This window comes from Euwallacea fornicatus, chromosome 9 (assembly GCF_040115645.1).
Source record: "Euwallacea fornicatus isolate EFF26 chromosome 9, ASM4011564v1, whole genome shotgun sequence".
Lineage (NCBI taxonomy): Eukaryota > Metazoa > Arthropoda > Insecta > Coleoptera > Curculionidae > Euwallacea > Euwallacea fornicatus.
In genome coordinates this window covers 3,790,379-3,804,724 of record NC_089549.1, presented here as the reverse complement: position 1 = coordinate 3,804,724, position 14,346 = coordinate 3,790,379, and the positions used below count along the sequence as shown (strand labels likewise).

At 33.8% G+C, this 14,346-nt stretch overlaps 1 protein-coding gene across 2 annotated transcripts in view; it reads left to right on the top strand.

Annotated features, from left to right (window-relative positions):
* The first annotated feature begins 2,330 nt into the window (after window positions 1-2,330).
* Window positions 2,331-14,346, top strand: part of SNF4Agamma (SNF4/AMP-activated protein kinase gamma subunit) — a 61,452-nt gene continuing 49,436 nt past the window's right edge. The window contains exons 1-6 of one of the 2 annotated variants that reach the window (XM_066285831.1): window positions 2,331-2,646; window positions 4,262-4,552; window positions 4,605-5,108; window positions 11,445-11,644; window positions 13,087-13,219; window positions 14,136-14,287. In XM_066285831.1, the coding sequence (XP_066141928.1) occupies window positions 4,262-4,552; window positions 4,605-5,108; window positions 11,445-11,644; window positions 13,087-13,219; window positions 14,136-14,287 (1,280 nt within the window). In that variant the 5' untranslated portion in view covers window positions 2,331-2,646. The remainder of the gene's footprint in view (window positions 2,647-4,261; window positions 4,553-4,604; window positions 5,109-11,444; window positions 11,645-13,086; window positions 13,220-14,135; window positions 14,288-14,346) is intronic. The other variant, XM_066285830.1, reaches the window with a different exon arrangement.

The window sequence follows — 14,346 nt, the reverse complement described above, 5'->3', positions numbered from 1 at the left end:
GGTTCCTGGATATCTTCCAGGGGTATTATTTGAAAATCATTGGGTAAATATTAAATTGGAAAATATTACCTAAATTTAGACGGCTTTTCAGTTCAACTTGCAAGTTCTGTTTGGGTTTTATGAATTGGTTTGTTATGCTCTTCTAAATTTAAACGCAATTTCATATCGACTTTGGCAAGTTTCAGGAAATATAGGTATTAATTGAAAACGATTTGATAAATTTCTGATAATAATTTATATTATATGCACTCACCATAATATCAGTAGTATCCAATACGTTTCCATAAAAATTGGGAATTATGCAAAAATATAAAATCAAAAGAGTGGTTTTGCCGCTTTTTTAATTATTTTTTGTCAATTTCAAAGTTTTCCACTTTCCCGCACCTTTTCAAGTTTTTGAATTTACATTTAGGGTACACCAACAGAAAAGTCTATTATTAATACCATAATTATAACCAAGAAAGTAAACAATAATATTCGAAGATATTAATAAAACGCGACATGCTGGGTGAAGTAAAAAAGCGTTGCGGCGTGATATGACTCATCATCAGTATTGCAGAAGATTGGGATTTGCGATATTAATTGGATAGGGAATTCGCGTCCTGAAGATGGTTTAAACAGCCAAAACGTCGTCCCAGAAGAATAAGTGGCGGAGAGGGCGCTCTAGTAAGTGTAAATATTTTTATTTAAATTTATTGCTTAATCAATAGCTTCCTATATTATACAGGGTAACCCTTTTAAACGCACGCAGTTCACTCTTGCGAAAACAGCTGTGGTTACGTCGTCACTCAAATTAGAGAAAAATTGCTTTTTGCTGAGCTTATTTGGGAAAATATTTAGGAGAATTTAGTGCTAAACTAGAAACGTTTTGATGATTGTATACGATTAAACGCATAGAATCGTAGTCTTGTGATATACCATTGTACTAGGAACGAGAAAAACTTTTAATTTATGGGATAAATTAACATATTATAATTTTAAACAATAAAGTGGAGCTTCAGTCGTTAATAAAAGCAAGAAGGACCTAACCGAGATATCAATATCCAGGCAGTATTATATTTTATAAAATGCTGTGATTTAAGTTTTTTTGGGTACTTATTGGTAAAGTGGTAAATTTTGGTTACATTGTGTACACTTGCCGTGCTACATAAATAAGGACCGTGGTATCAGTAATCCCAAAAGCTCCACTTCATGCGATTCATAACATAAAAATTGGGTGGTCAATGACATTTTAATTATATTAATTTTCAATGTACAAAAAAAAATCCACAATTTTTTAAGAAAGCACTTTACTTAAAAAAAATTCGTTGTAATATCAAATTTAGTTGGAGAAGTACATTTCCATTAAGCAAAGTAATAATCTTATTTCCATTTTAGCTTTTAAAACCAATTAAAAATTCGGCTTTTAATAATTTTCCATTAGGCAGTGGCCCAGCGAAAAACCGCCGATTTAATGTGACCATCGTCCAACCGGAGATCGGATACGGGGGCCCTGGTGACCATGTACCACCCCAAACATGTGTGTCACCAGTGCCCCGCCATCGTGGGCAACCCTTTGCCAGCATACCCGAAGATCATGCTTTAGACGATCCTCCTTCTGCGCCTCTAGACAGCGAGAGAGCTGAGTGCAGCAGAGGATCATCACCTGCATCTTGGGATTTCAGTCAGGATGAGAGTGATTCGGTAAGTAAAGACTATAGTTAAATTTAGTTGCGAGATTAGTAAAGCAATTCTGGACTATGTGGACGGTCAGAAGTATGTGCAAGAAGCACAAAAAAATATAGTGAGGATATTTGTAATAGTACGACGGAATTGGTTTACTTCACTACTGTTGGAACTTGGAACGAGCCTGTGTCTATTTATAATATAGGAATGGCACATGTAAAAAAATGCAATAGGAATGAGCTATTCAAATATCAAATATTGGGCTAAGCAACTTTTGATTTTCTTGTTTCTGAATATTGATTAATAATAGTTGGGGTTAAGACGTGGGTGAAGTACCAATGGAGCGTAGTTAAAATCTATTTAATATTTCGCTTGTAATCAGTCATTACTATGGCTTATTGCAGATAAATTCAAAATAAGTAAAAATAACAAATAAAATACTGGCTGTGAAAGAAATGAAAGAATAAATTTAGTAAGGTCGCGTCTGTTCGAGACTTCCTAGTACTGGTCTACTGGTGCGGTAATTATTCGTTCCTATATCCTACATATAGTTTGAAAGCGCCGATTCAGTGATGTTTGGCAAATTGACAAGCAATCACTCATAATCAGCTGATTCCGATTCTCCCGCCATCTACGAAAAAAATCCACATTAAAATTTAATTTTCATTTCTCGGTTTTCCTAGAAACTGTACACAATTGTAATAATTAAAAAATTAACATATTATTCACTTATTCAACTAGGACAGTCGTGTTTTTAATTTGTGCAATTTCGCCGCGTTTTATTTCGTGTATTTTTATTAGCAGTGCGAGTGCTCTATTTGTTTAGTCAATTTTTTAGTGTGTGATGTTTGTTTTGGTGATTAGAAAAGCTGCATGAAATTTCAGCTTCAGCGTGTTTTTAGAACGGAGAAAGACAGTTTTTTGCGTAACGCAATCGTACATTGACTTAATGCAATTGAATTTTACAGCTGGTTTATCAAGGTAACCTCAAAATTTCATTCCTTGATCAATGCACTAGCCTCAGTGCTTGCTTTATAGTTTTCGAATGGTTTGAAAGGTCAAAAGAATCATTTAGGAGGCCTATTAAGTCGGGTTTTATATGTTTGTTTGCTGTATAGTTACTCGTATTCGATCTTGGGTTTGTTATTGTTTTTGTTTCATTCTTAGAGTTTTGTTATCACATTTTCTGTACTCATCTTGCTATATATTTACTTAGCAGAGGTAGAAACATTCATAGAGGTTTTTTCTTTGATCAATAATGAGATAATTTTACTCTTTTTTTTCACAGAATTACTTAAGTATATGTATGATTGATAGTACTGTTAACAATGTAGGGGAGGACAGCAGAAGGAAATCTACTTAGAGATGTTAAATTCCTTGAATTGTAAATCTAGATAGGCTTAACAGAAAATTAAAAAATATCAGGCAGGTATTTGTGAAAGCCTTTTTTTAACTAAGTGTTGTTATCTGAGAAATCTTTGATTACAAGATTTTTTAAGTTAGAAAAATTTGCATTTTTTGAAAGCTTGTTTTTATTGCTTGAGTTCCGAAATATTTACTTACAAAAAAAGTTCTTTGATTGTATTTTTTTCACCAAATTTCTAAGGATAAGGAAGACCTTGACCTTAAGAAATATAATTTTCAGGTCTGTATTTAAAAAATATTAAGTTACCTTGAGGATTATCCTTTGTATTATTTTCTGAATTATCAATAATTTTTATTTAGAAATTAATCAAAATTACATGTTTAAAAGTTCATACCAACATTTCTTTCTGAATTCGCTTAGTCAGTATTGTACCTCTAATTATTTAAGATATTGTTTAAAGTATTTCTTGATAAATTTTTATTAATTGGTGCTTGAATCCAGACCATCCCCTTACTAGATAATGATAGAATATATTTAAATATTCCTAGAAACATTCTTTTTTTCACCTACTCTGAAAACAAGATTTTGGCATAGAATAATACATCTGGGAAAAACATTGTTGGCAAATATAATGTTTTTCAGTGGTAGACTGCTTGTCACTCAATTTCAACATTAAAAATAGCTTTTGAAACACACTTTGGTTCCATATATACATACATATATTCAGTGTAATGCATAATGACCAGACTTACAAAGCTTAAAGCAAGCTCTTCTTTTGTCTGTAGGTATTGTCCTGGGTGTTAAGTTTAGCAGTAGGTAGGCGGAAGTAAATATGTATTTACCTACCAAATAAGTGTCTATGTCTGGTGATAATATGTGAATATGCTTCTAGAAATACATCTTTTTGTGGACTTGTAAATCATTAAGAAAGTCCAAGAATAAATCTTTGCTTAATTATAATTGTTTCTTATTCTTTAGGTGCTATATCTAAGCATCAAAATTTTCATACTGATACTTGAAATACTGAAACTTTATCTAAAAATCAATAATTCACTTGTCGGCCTTGTAAATTAATAATCAGTTGCAATTTCATTATTGATTAGCTATGCTGTGTTTTCCATTACTATTCAGTCAAAACCTTTGATTGAAACCGATTAAACCATTCTAAAACTAATGCCAGCAAGCAAATTTACCTAAGTTTTTCCCAAATTAAAAAACCCATTTACACAGATGGAAACTGACGTAACACATGTAACAACTAAAGAAGATCCTCAGAACTTCCCTAGATGTTTAAAAAAAGTCGTGGATTCAAATGAATCGTCTTCAGATGATGACTTAGATGAGTCTGATATCAAGGGTCAGATTCCAAAAGGCATGCAATCAGACGAAGAGGGAATGTCATTTTTCCATCGCCATTTTCAAAGTCACAACAGTTTATCTTCGAAATTTATGGGAGTAGGATCACGTCGCCTCTCGCAGTGTCGAGAAGAGGACGAGGAGGATGAGAAAAAAGATCAGCCGGTAGGAACCAGAAACCACATTGTTTTAGGTTTCCAAAGCAACGTTTTTTTAGAATCCAGTGTCCTTGTCTCACGAACAGATAAGTGGTAGTGATAAGTCGCTGTCCGAGTCTTCCACTAGTTCCAAAACATCTGTGATAGATACTGTGACTGGGCCTACTCACAAATTCGTGATAGTCAAGACTAAACAACCCACTTCTGAGGTGCCTTCAGAGGATTCCACCCTCGAATCTGCTGCGAAAAGCTCAACCAAAGACATTTCATTAAGTGATAGTAAAAGAAAACATATGGCTGAAGTGGCGAAGATTTTCGCTTCGCCGCGGCAAAAGTACAAGCAAAGTAACACAGTGGGTGCTGTACCCTCTCAAAGCGATAGAATTCCTGCTTACAGTATTTTTGCTGGGAAAAGCCCTTTGGCTAGCCCTCATTATGACTCAAGGTTTTTTGATTCGACTTTGATTGAATTGAGAAGCCAAAATTCCAGTACTTCCACCGTGGATTATAATGATGGTGTAGAGGATATTTGGATCAAGAGACCCGAATTGGAGAAAAAGAAGGTAAGACTTTTTTTAAGTACTAAATAGTTTTTTTCACGTTGAGGGACTAAGTAATATGAATATGTGAGGTAGAAATTAAGAAAACGTTAAAAAACCTATTCAGTGTTTTTCTAAAGTACACCCTCAAAAGTGATCATTTGGAGTATCGGAAAATCCTACGATTAATAACACTTTTAGATAATTAATACGCTCTTTTTCCAAATTGAGAAAATGTGATGAAATGTGTGTGAATATTAGAAAAATTGAAAAAATATCTAAATATTGGAAAACTACCGGAAGGGTGCAAGAATAAATTAGATGTCAGAAAATATATAAAATTATTGATAAAATTTAAGAAAATGTAGGTAGAGAGAACATGGAAAATACAGAAAATGTACATGAAAATAAAGATATATGCCAAGAATTTAATTGAACATATGATGTAATAGAATTGATTATCTGCGAAGTTTTCATGTGACGTATTATGAATAATAATTATTGACATCGAAATGTAATAATTTGTTTAGTTATTTTACCGGAGGTTTGTAATTTTCCACTACAGATATTTCCAGTTCAGTTTACCGTAGCTTAATGCTTGCTATACAGGGTATATTTCAGACGGGAAGCGCAAACAGATTCATGTCCTCATCATCTGTTTTTCTTTAAATCATCAACAGATTTACCGCCTGAATTTTTGCCATATTACTACGAAACACCCTGTATAAAAAATTGTTTAAGTTCCAATATTTTTGAACAATATTCATAACAACAAATAAGTAAACAATGGTTAGAACAGATATCGTAATTCGTTAGTACACAGAGTTAATAATAATAATAATAATAATACCCGCTGTAGTGCTATCATTTATAATAAGAATTTATAATTATTGTAGGTGATTACTAGGTGTTTCGCTATTCCCAACATATGCATATGCTATATACATGACTAATATTTATTTATGTCACTTGGGTTATTAATGTCTATGTTCTATGGTTGTGGTCCCATTTCTGGAGGCGTCAGGATGTTAAAATTACCTTACAAATTTCTAGGAATGGGTCGTAAAAAATAAATATGATAGTGCAAGTCATTTCGTGTATAAAAGCTAAATAGGGGTAATGATTATATTCGAAATCATTTTAGGTAGCTACGCGAATTCTCAAAATTTCCAGATAATTATGTATAGAAATATTCTTATGTAATTAAAAGATAACTATGTGGATATATCCCCATTCGGATGTCTTGGTGGATTTTTCCCGAAAAATGTTTGATAAAGTTGTTTTACATCGAGACCAAAATATGAAGTTATTCAAAGTGGAAATTAAGACTTCTAAATGTCTCCTTAAATCGCATGTGAGACTGAGATTTATTAGTTTTCCTTCGTGTAATGTACATGCATATATAATAAAATCTGAAGTATTGCGAGAATACTGGGTTTCTTGTAGGCTTGCGAGGTTATAACTTGTAATGTTACGGTGGTTAAAATAACATTGCAGGATTGTTTCTTTTACTTTTTTTCCGTCCAAAAATGTGTATCAGAGATTTAAATCTTTTTTTTTATCAAGTTCTTAGTAAGCCGACACAGTATCTTCAAAAAATCACGTAAAGGAATGTTACATTTTTGTCCATCTTTTTCTTTCGTATTTAATGCAGCTCTTAATAAATAATTTTTCTGTGCAACTACATTCCTTTTTCTTCAGTTGCTCATTGATCCTCTCTTTTTCCTAATTTTTCTGTTTTCAGGTTATCCATTCGCTTCGAAATTATTTATGGAAAATTCCAAGTTGATTTATGACTATTGATATAACATCTTGATCTTGACAAGGTCTAAGATGCTAAAAAGAAATAAACGCATCCTTTTATTTGAAAATATTAGTGTTTTGTGGGTGTTAACTGTAGTAAGTTAAATGGTCATTTTTATTTCTGTACTTTTAAACATACAAATGCCGTCGCCTCTAAAAGTGTCCCAAATCTAATACGGAGTTGTTAGAGTAGATTTAAGGTTGTTTACATCACTTTCTTTTGGGAAAATTCCTACGGCAGGGGAATATAGCTGATACGTTCAGTTGAAATTGCGTTGATACCGATGGTAAAGGTGTGGCGGGCAATTTCAAAAAATGCCCACATCGATGACTGACAATTCTTAACTTTATTCACCTCTCAGGGTCAGGTCAAGGGGCTTCAAAGGCACTTCAAAACCACCCAACATAATCTCAATTAAAAACAAAGGTTGGACTTGCTAATTTATTGTAATAAGTAATGTCGATGAAGACAACAAGATCACCAGCTATCAAACGCCAAAGTCATAACGTCTATGCAAATTGTGCCGTCTTATGTGTATATTTATTTTGTTTCATGCATGCAGATATTGACTACACTTTAATGATATCATGAATAAAACCTTGAATAAAACACAATGTTTCATATTGCACTCTCAAGCTTCAAATTTGTACAGGAAGTAAGTATTTAATTAAACTAATATTATAATCTCACTCTGGCCATAATTGAATTATTACCGTTAACAATAAGAAGATAATTTGTTTATTGTTGTCGGCCGTGGTCTATTAGTTCAAGTCCAAGGACGTACAAATAATGTGGGCAATGCCATTTGTAATGCATTTTGACACTGTTAATAAAATTTCCCATTACAGCTGAGATTTCTGCAGATCAATGGCACGACCCCGAACCATCAATCACTGCCAACTGTAACTGTATCACAAACAATACGATTGATAGCTTATCCCTTTCAAGCACGTGTTTGTATTGGGAAAAGTGAGTTTTTGCGCCATATCTAACATTAAATTTGCAATGATTGTTAAACACATCAGGTGTTGTAAGATTAAAGATGTACTTGCGGAGGACTGCATGGAAATTGTGAAGGTGAGTTCAGGTTTAATCGTGAATAAAATTTCTTTGAAATAAGCGTTGCTGTTGTACTCAGCTATTACGTGTCAACATGACCATTTTTAAAATAACTTTCCTTGAAACGAAGCAGTTTTCCGGGGAAGTGCTGGCAGGTGTGCCTTTCACTGTAATATAATTACATTGCATCGATCGCAGCGACATACTTAGTGGATCTATTAAACAGTAATTAGTAGTTGTTCTTCTATTTGGTTTGCGTCACCAAGAAAATAGGCACCAGTTTTTTGGCTAAGGGCAACGGTTTGAATTAAATTATCCCCGTGAAATCTGTACGTGGACGTGTCATTAAATTGAAATTTGACGCGTTAATATTACGGATGATTCTTTCACAAAACTCTCAAATAACTGATAAGCTCCACATTGAGATATCGAAAATTAGATTTATCTCAATCAATCATCACTGAAAGCAGGGTGCATAAAATTGACGATTTAAAAAGTCAAAGCTCTACAAAATTCAAACAAGCAATGATTCGAAAATGTTTCAAACGCTTTCACATCTCTTCGTAATATCTCATCACGTTGCAAATTCTGCCACATTAAATTATACGAAAATCGTTGGAAATCTCCTAAGGAACCCACGGAATGTCGCCAGACGGAAAACGTCTAGAAATTTTCTTGAATGATCAATGGTACAAATTCCCTTTAATATTGATTCTCTTTGTATCTCTTTGTGGTTTGTTGAGCGAAGATCTTTAATATTGATTTTTATTTTTTAAATAGTTTAATCTCTAGTCCTCTTGTACCGATTTTCATTTCCCTTTGACGAATTCGATCCACGTCTTATAGAGAGAACGAAACAGTCACCGTAGGGGTATATCATACTATCATGTATTCAAAACTCTTTTACCCCTCATCAGCAGATTCCTTTTATTTTGTTATTCGATTTCAATGACCAAATCAACAGTTGCATTAAATATGTGCATATTAGACTGGGCTAATCTATGCAAAGCCCTAATTATACTTGGTCATTAAATAGCATTCAATAATTGCAAAAAGCATCTCCATACTTAAGTATTATACTTCGGCAAATACTTGAATTTTCAAAGTCGAAAATTCTTTCCATATTCGATTTTGGTGCAATTTTATGGTTACAGTTCAAACATTATTAGTTCGCCCAGTCTACACCACTGATTCTCATAAAATTTCACTGATTCTGCATTTTTTCAAGTTGCAAATTTTGTTATAGAGCTGCATTATATGATTGTTCAATGGAAGATCTTCTAATAAAGGTAATTGAATTGAAAGTAATGCTTCCAATTTGGACTATTTAACACCCACCAATTGTAATAACTTTTTGCTTGTACTATTATTTTGTGTATCAGTGCAATAAAATGCTCCGCCAAATGCTGTTGAAACACCTCGAGGAGACATTTGAAGGAAATGCATCCAATTCTAGGAGAAAGGTAACATTGTGCAATAATAATTACTGTTTATGCATGCATTCCACTATAATAGTCATAACTGTGAATTTCATACGAGTAGTTCTGTTTAATTAAACTACCAAGCCTCTTATAACTTGTTTCATTTTCATTATCAATTTAGCTCATTTTATGGAAAGAATTGCCACTCAATCGTATTAGGAATTCCGTATATAGAATAAACAGATTTGAACTTGAAGATGTTCTGTGTTATATCAAATATACGTTTATCTAGACGTAATGCCGACGATTGTATATCAGGCACAACAAAAATGCAATTGATGGCATATAATGGTTTGTGAGGTTTTTATTAGTCGACACCTTTTGCGTTTGAATGGTCAGTTTTATGTTCTTAAAAAACTACTGAATATGAGTTCTGCATAAGTTACATCATATCAAACGAATCTGGCTTTGACATCATTGCAGGCAATTTCTTTTTCAAGGAAATTTGTTGTACAAGGTCAGTTCTGTATGAACAATAGTCTCATTAAAATCTCCTTTATCCTGACCGAACAACATAAATCGTTGTTTTTAAGTTATAATACATTTTTTTTGCATCGCAATTTTTGACTGTTTATATACGAGGGTGAATCAAATATGAACCGGAATTAATTCTTAAAAATGTATTGGAACAATATCTAAAAGTGAAAGGTATATGTTATTTCTCTACATAATCTCCTGATTCGAGAATGGTTTTTTCCATCGGATTGGAAGTTTTTTAATGCCGGTATCGCGGAAAGAAGCGAAGCTTGTTTGCAACCAATTGAACATGAAAGCCTCAACAGCTACATCATTGTCGAATCTTTCTCCTTCTGGTGTTTCTTTCAACGGGTCAAATATCTGATAATCGCTTAGGGATAAGTCTGGACTGTGGGGCGTGTGTTCCAATACTGGATAATGAATTTTTTCTAACTTTTCCCTAGTCAGATTGACTGTGTGAGGACGGCCATTATTGTGAAGCGGGATCACGTTTCCGATCGAAAATTCTCATCTTTTTTGCCGATATATGAGCTTCGTCTCCTCGACCAGTACCTGGCAATAGTATATTACGTGAATTGTGTGGCGCTCATACAAAAAGTCAATGTGGAAACACCATTTGAAATCTTAAAAGATACATTGATTCGAGGACGGCGAGAATGGGGCTCGTTCTTCCAGACATTTTTTATGCTATTGGTACACTTGGGTTTTCTTTAGACAGGTCTCTCCGAACTGTGCTTTAAGTCCCAAGGATTTCCGCTGATTTTACATCTTCACTACTGTTAGATATCGGAATTTGTGTGTACTATAAATGACATTGTTATTTCCTTTGCTCGGAACGTTGTAGATGCTTTTATGCTCATAGACCTTCTCGTCTCTGCCGACCTCGAGTTCTAAATGAAGACAGAATGGTCATCGTTCGTACAAATGAATATAAATGTGATAGAAACGTGCGGAGCAAAATGTAACTAAAATTGAGTCAAAGAGAGCAAAAGTTTCAACATTTAGATGAGAGAATGGGAGATGATACTTCAAGAGATTATCAAAAATTGGATGCGGGACCCAAATAGTCCTACGCAGTGTTGATATGTGGCGTATGTGCGCCTATGAAATGTGAAACTTTACTTTACAAACATTTTTTAAAAGTGAATTTTCAGGTACTCATCAAAGCAAATAACTCTATGTGTATAAGCGGAGTAGTTCAATCTCTTCAACAAATTTTATTTGCATTTTCATATTCCACAATAAAAACTAATAAAATGTAATAGTTATTTCTTTCTTTATGGCAGATTTATTGCCATTTGTGTATTCGCCATAAAAATCGTTTTAAAAAAAGTTGTTAAATGGTCAAGCAAATAGTCAGAGTGGAATTTTAAGTTTAAGCGGAATTATTGTTTATTCGTCCACCAATTAGTACTTTGTTCTTCCGAGTGAGAATTGGAAAAAGCGTTATAGTTAAAATAAGCATGCTCTTAAAGGTACACTATTGGTACTCTCTACAATTTGTCAAAAGCGAAATGTGATGTAGGTTTTTTTTTTTAGGAATTGGGATCACAGCCCCTTTCAACACTCTCAGGAGATGAAGTGGATCTGCCTAGACCTAGATCTGGAACTTGGGGTGCAAAGGACGGACAGAAGGACAAGCAGGACAAGTCAAAGGGTAAAAAACAGGATAAAAGCCCTGGAGATTGCAGGAAGAAAGAGAAGATTCAAGCTGGAAGCCGGAGTGGTTCCACCTCTAGGTGAGGGGGTGTTCATATATAAGGTTCGATGAGATTTTCTTGTACGAATATTGAAACTATAAAGATATCAATTATCATTATCATTCCTTCCTAGTATACTTTCTAAAAAATAATACAAGTTAGATGAAATTCATAAAAGAAATTCTGAAACCCAGGTTGTAGGTCTCAGATTTTTTGCCAATTCCTATAATAATAGATATTTCTTTCACGGAAAATTTTAATTCCGATTTAAAGACCCACAGGGTATTTTAGTTTGCTTCCGCGACTCCCATCAGCAAATCTGGAAAATCACTTTTTCTGATTTCAATCCAAATTTGAACAAAAATGTCTCTGGCAGAGTAATTGCATTTGTACATCATAAATTTGTAGCAATCGCTCTATAGCAAAGAAAGTTGCAAAAGGGGTATGAAGTGCGCTTGCGTCGATGTGATGGACATTTTCAACGTGTATGTTATGTCAACTAAAAAATAAATATGTATAATTCTCATCTTCGATACAGTTTATTTTGATGCATATTAATGTACTTAAGCCTTTCATTCCACAAAGCTCTTCCATATTGATCTTAAGAATTCGCAAGATTTCATCGCAGTTCATTGTCCAATAATCCCAAGAGGGTCGCAGATTTTCTCTTTGAGCATGCATGTTGTGTTCTAGATTGCTCGAAAATCCTCTGAGAAGGTGCTATAGCCATATATCTACGCTATTTTATTGTGTTTTCTTCCCGCTGACCAACGGTATACCAAGAGGAAGCTAGTCCACTTTTCGCCCCATAGCTAAAGAACTAGCTTAGAAGATATAGTAAACATATAAAAATTGTTCAATATTATGGGAGACTATCTTTACTACAGTGATGTAGTAATTTAGCATCGAAATCCTTTACATTGAATATGGAAGAGTTATAAAAAAAATCCAATAAGAAAACCGGGATTACCGGGAGTCTTCTAAATTAAAAGAATGGTTAAATTTTGGAATATAAGAAGGCCGTTTTAAACTACTTAGTACAGGACTTTTCTCTTGTTAGTAGAAAATGTCGTGAGGCTTATTGGCAGCCTAAAAATATGCCGCCTGAAGTTGTAGCAAAACATATTAGAATATGTCTGTGTTTTGAAATTACGCGTTATTAAATTTAACAAAAAAATTAGCATTGTGTTATGGTTTTTGTTGGCAATAAACTTACTTATTATTCTTTGCAATATCGATTTAATGAAACTCGTTTTGCAACTATATTTAGTGTCAATTTCGGTATCCAAGGTATCAGAAAATGTGCTTTTACGTTTACTATAATTTGAGGTCAAAAGCCAGTCTTTTATCATCTCTAGTGTATTCTAACTGTATCAATATTCACAAGTTCTCAACTATTACCAAAAGCATTAGTATCCTTAAGTCTGTGTCTACTGTGTAATCACAACATAAATTTGATATTTGAAATACATTTTGTTTAGGTCAAGTTCTTCAGAACGTCGAAAATCAGAGGATGCTAGTCCAAAAAAGGAGGGAACAAGAAGTCGGTCAAATTCAGACGCAAGCAAGCGAAAAGGAAGTGCCTTTATGGCGGGGATGAAAGCCGCAATGTTGGTAAGTGTCTTCAGATGGAATTAACAAGTTTATTTTGTTAATGGTTCCGTAAAGTGGAATGAGTTTCCAAGGGAAAGAGGTGCTTAGAATGCTTCATAATTATCTGTAGATAGAGGTGAAGACTGCAATATTTAACCATAAGCAGGGTAGTGATTTAATGCAAGCTGCTAAGAAAATTCGTGGGGACTGTGGTGCTTTATTGCCTCAGACAGGTGCTATACTAGTTGTTTTGTAAATAAATAACATGTTTATTGTATGAGTGAGTAAGAGATGTTAGGTCACATTTAATTGACTAGTTTTTCTTGCTAATGCAATTCTTTGTGTCTATTGGTTAAATGCAGGAATTAAAGAATTCCCAGGAACTTTCAATCATCCTCGAGATATTTTTGAAGTTTTGCTAGCAATGTTGCAGAAGCTACCCTCAAGATATTAATTTTGGGCTCACATAATCTTCTTTGTCTTAAGTTCTTCTAGAAGTTCGATCTACGTATTTGGAAAGCACTTTCTGTGATTTTTGTTTACCCAAGCATAACTCGAATTATAATTTTCTCTCTCTCCGACTTCTAATAATTTTTAGATTTACTTTGTATGTGGATGATTTGAACAGTTCTAACCTCGTGTTTTGACTTTTGAATGATCTTTTTCTGTCGATTCTTACAATTTTTTTTTCGCATTGTTTGTCTTTTCCCTACTCGGATATTGATAATATTTTTGCATCGCAACAGTTTTCCCGAGTGTTACAGGACTTTACTAACTCATTAAATTCCGAAAAACTTGTTCATTATGAATTAAAATTCAAAAAATGTATACTGGATTATTTTTCCTTCTGTCGTTGGCTTACTTACTTACGTAAGGTATCATATACTTACGTTAAGGGGAAAGTGCCTAAAATTACCCTTTACACTTCCTTATTAAGCATGCCGGTCTCCTCCACGTCAAACAGAAAGCCCCAAAAGATGGATCTGCGCATCCGGTGGTTATTCCAGATAGCTCTGACACACGATATTACCACACCGTCACTGCTGCCACCAATAGAGGTCCCATGACGAAAGTTATGGACATTTTTAGGTGAGTTTGTCTCTCATCAAATCAAAATGAAATATTTACATGTCAAAATGTTTTACAAA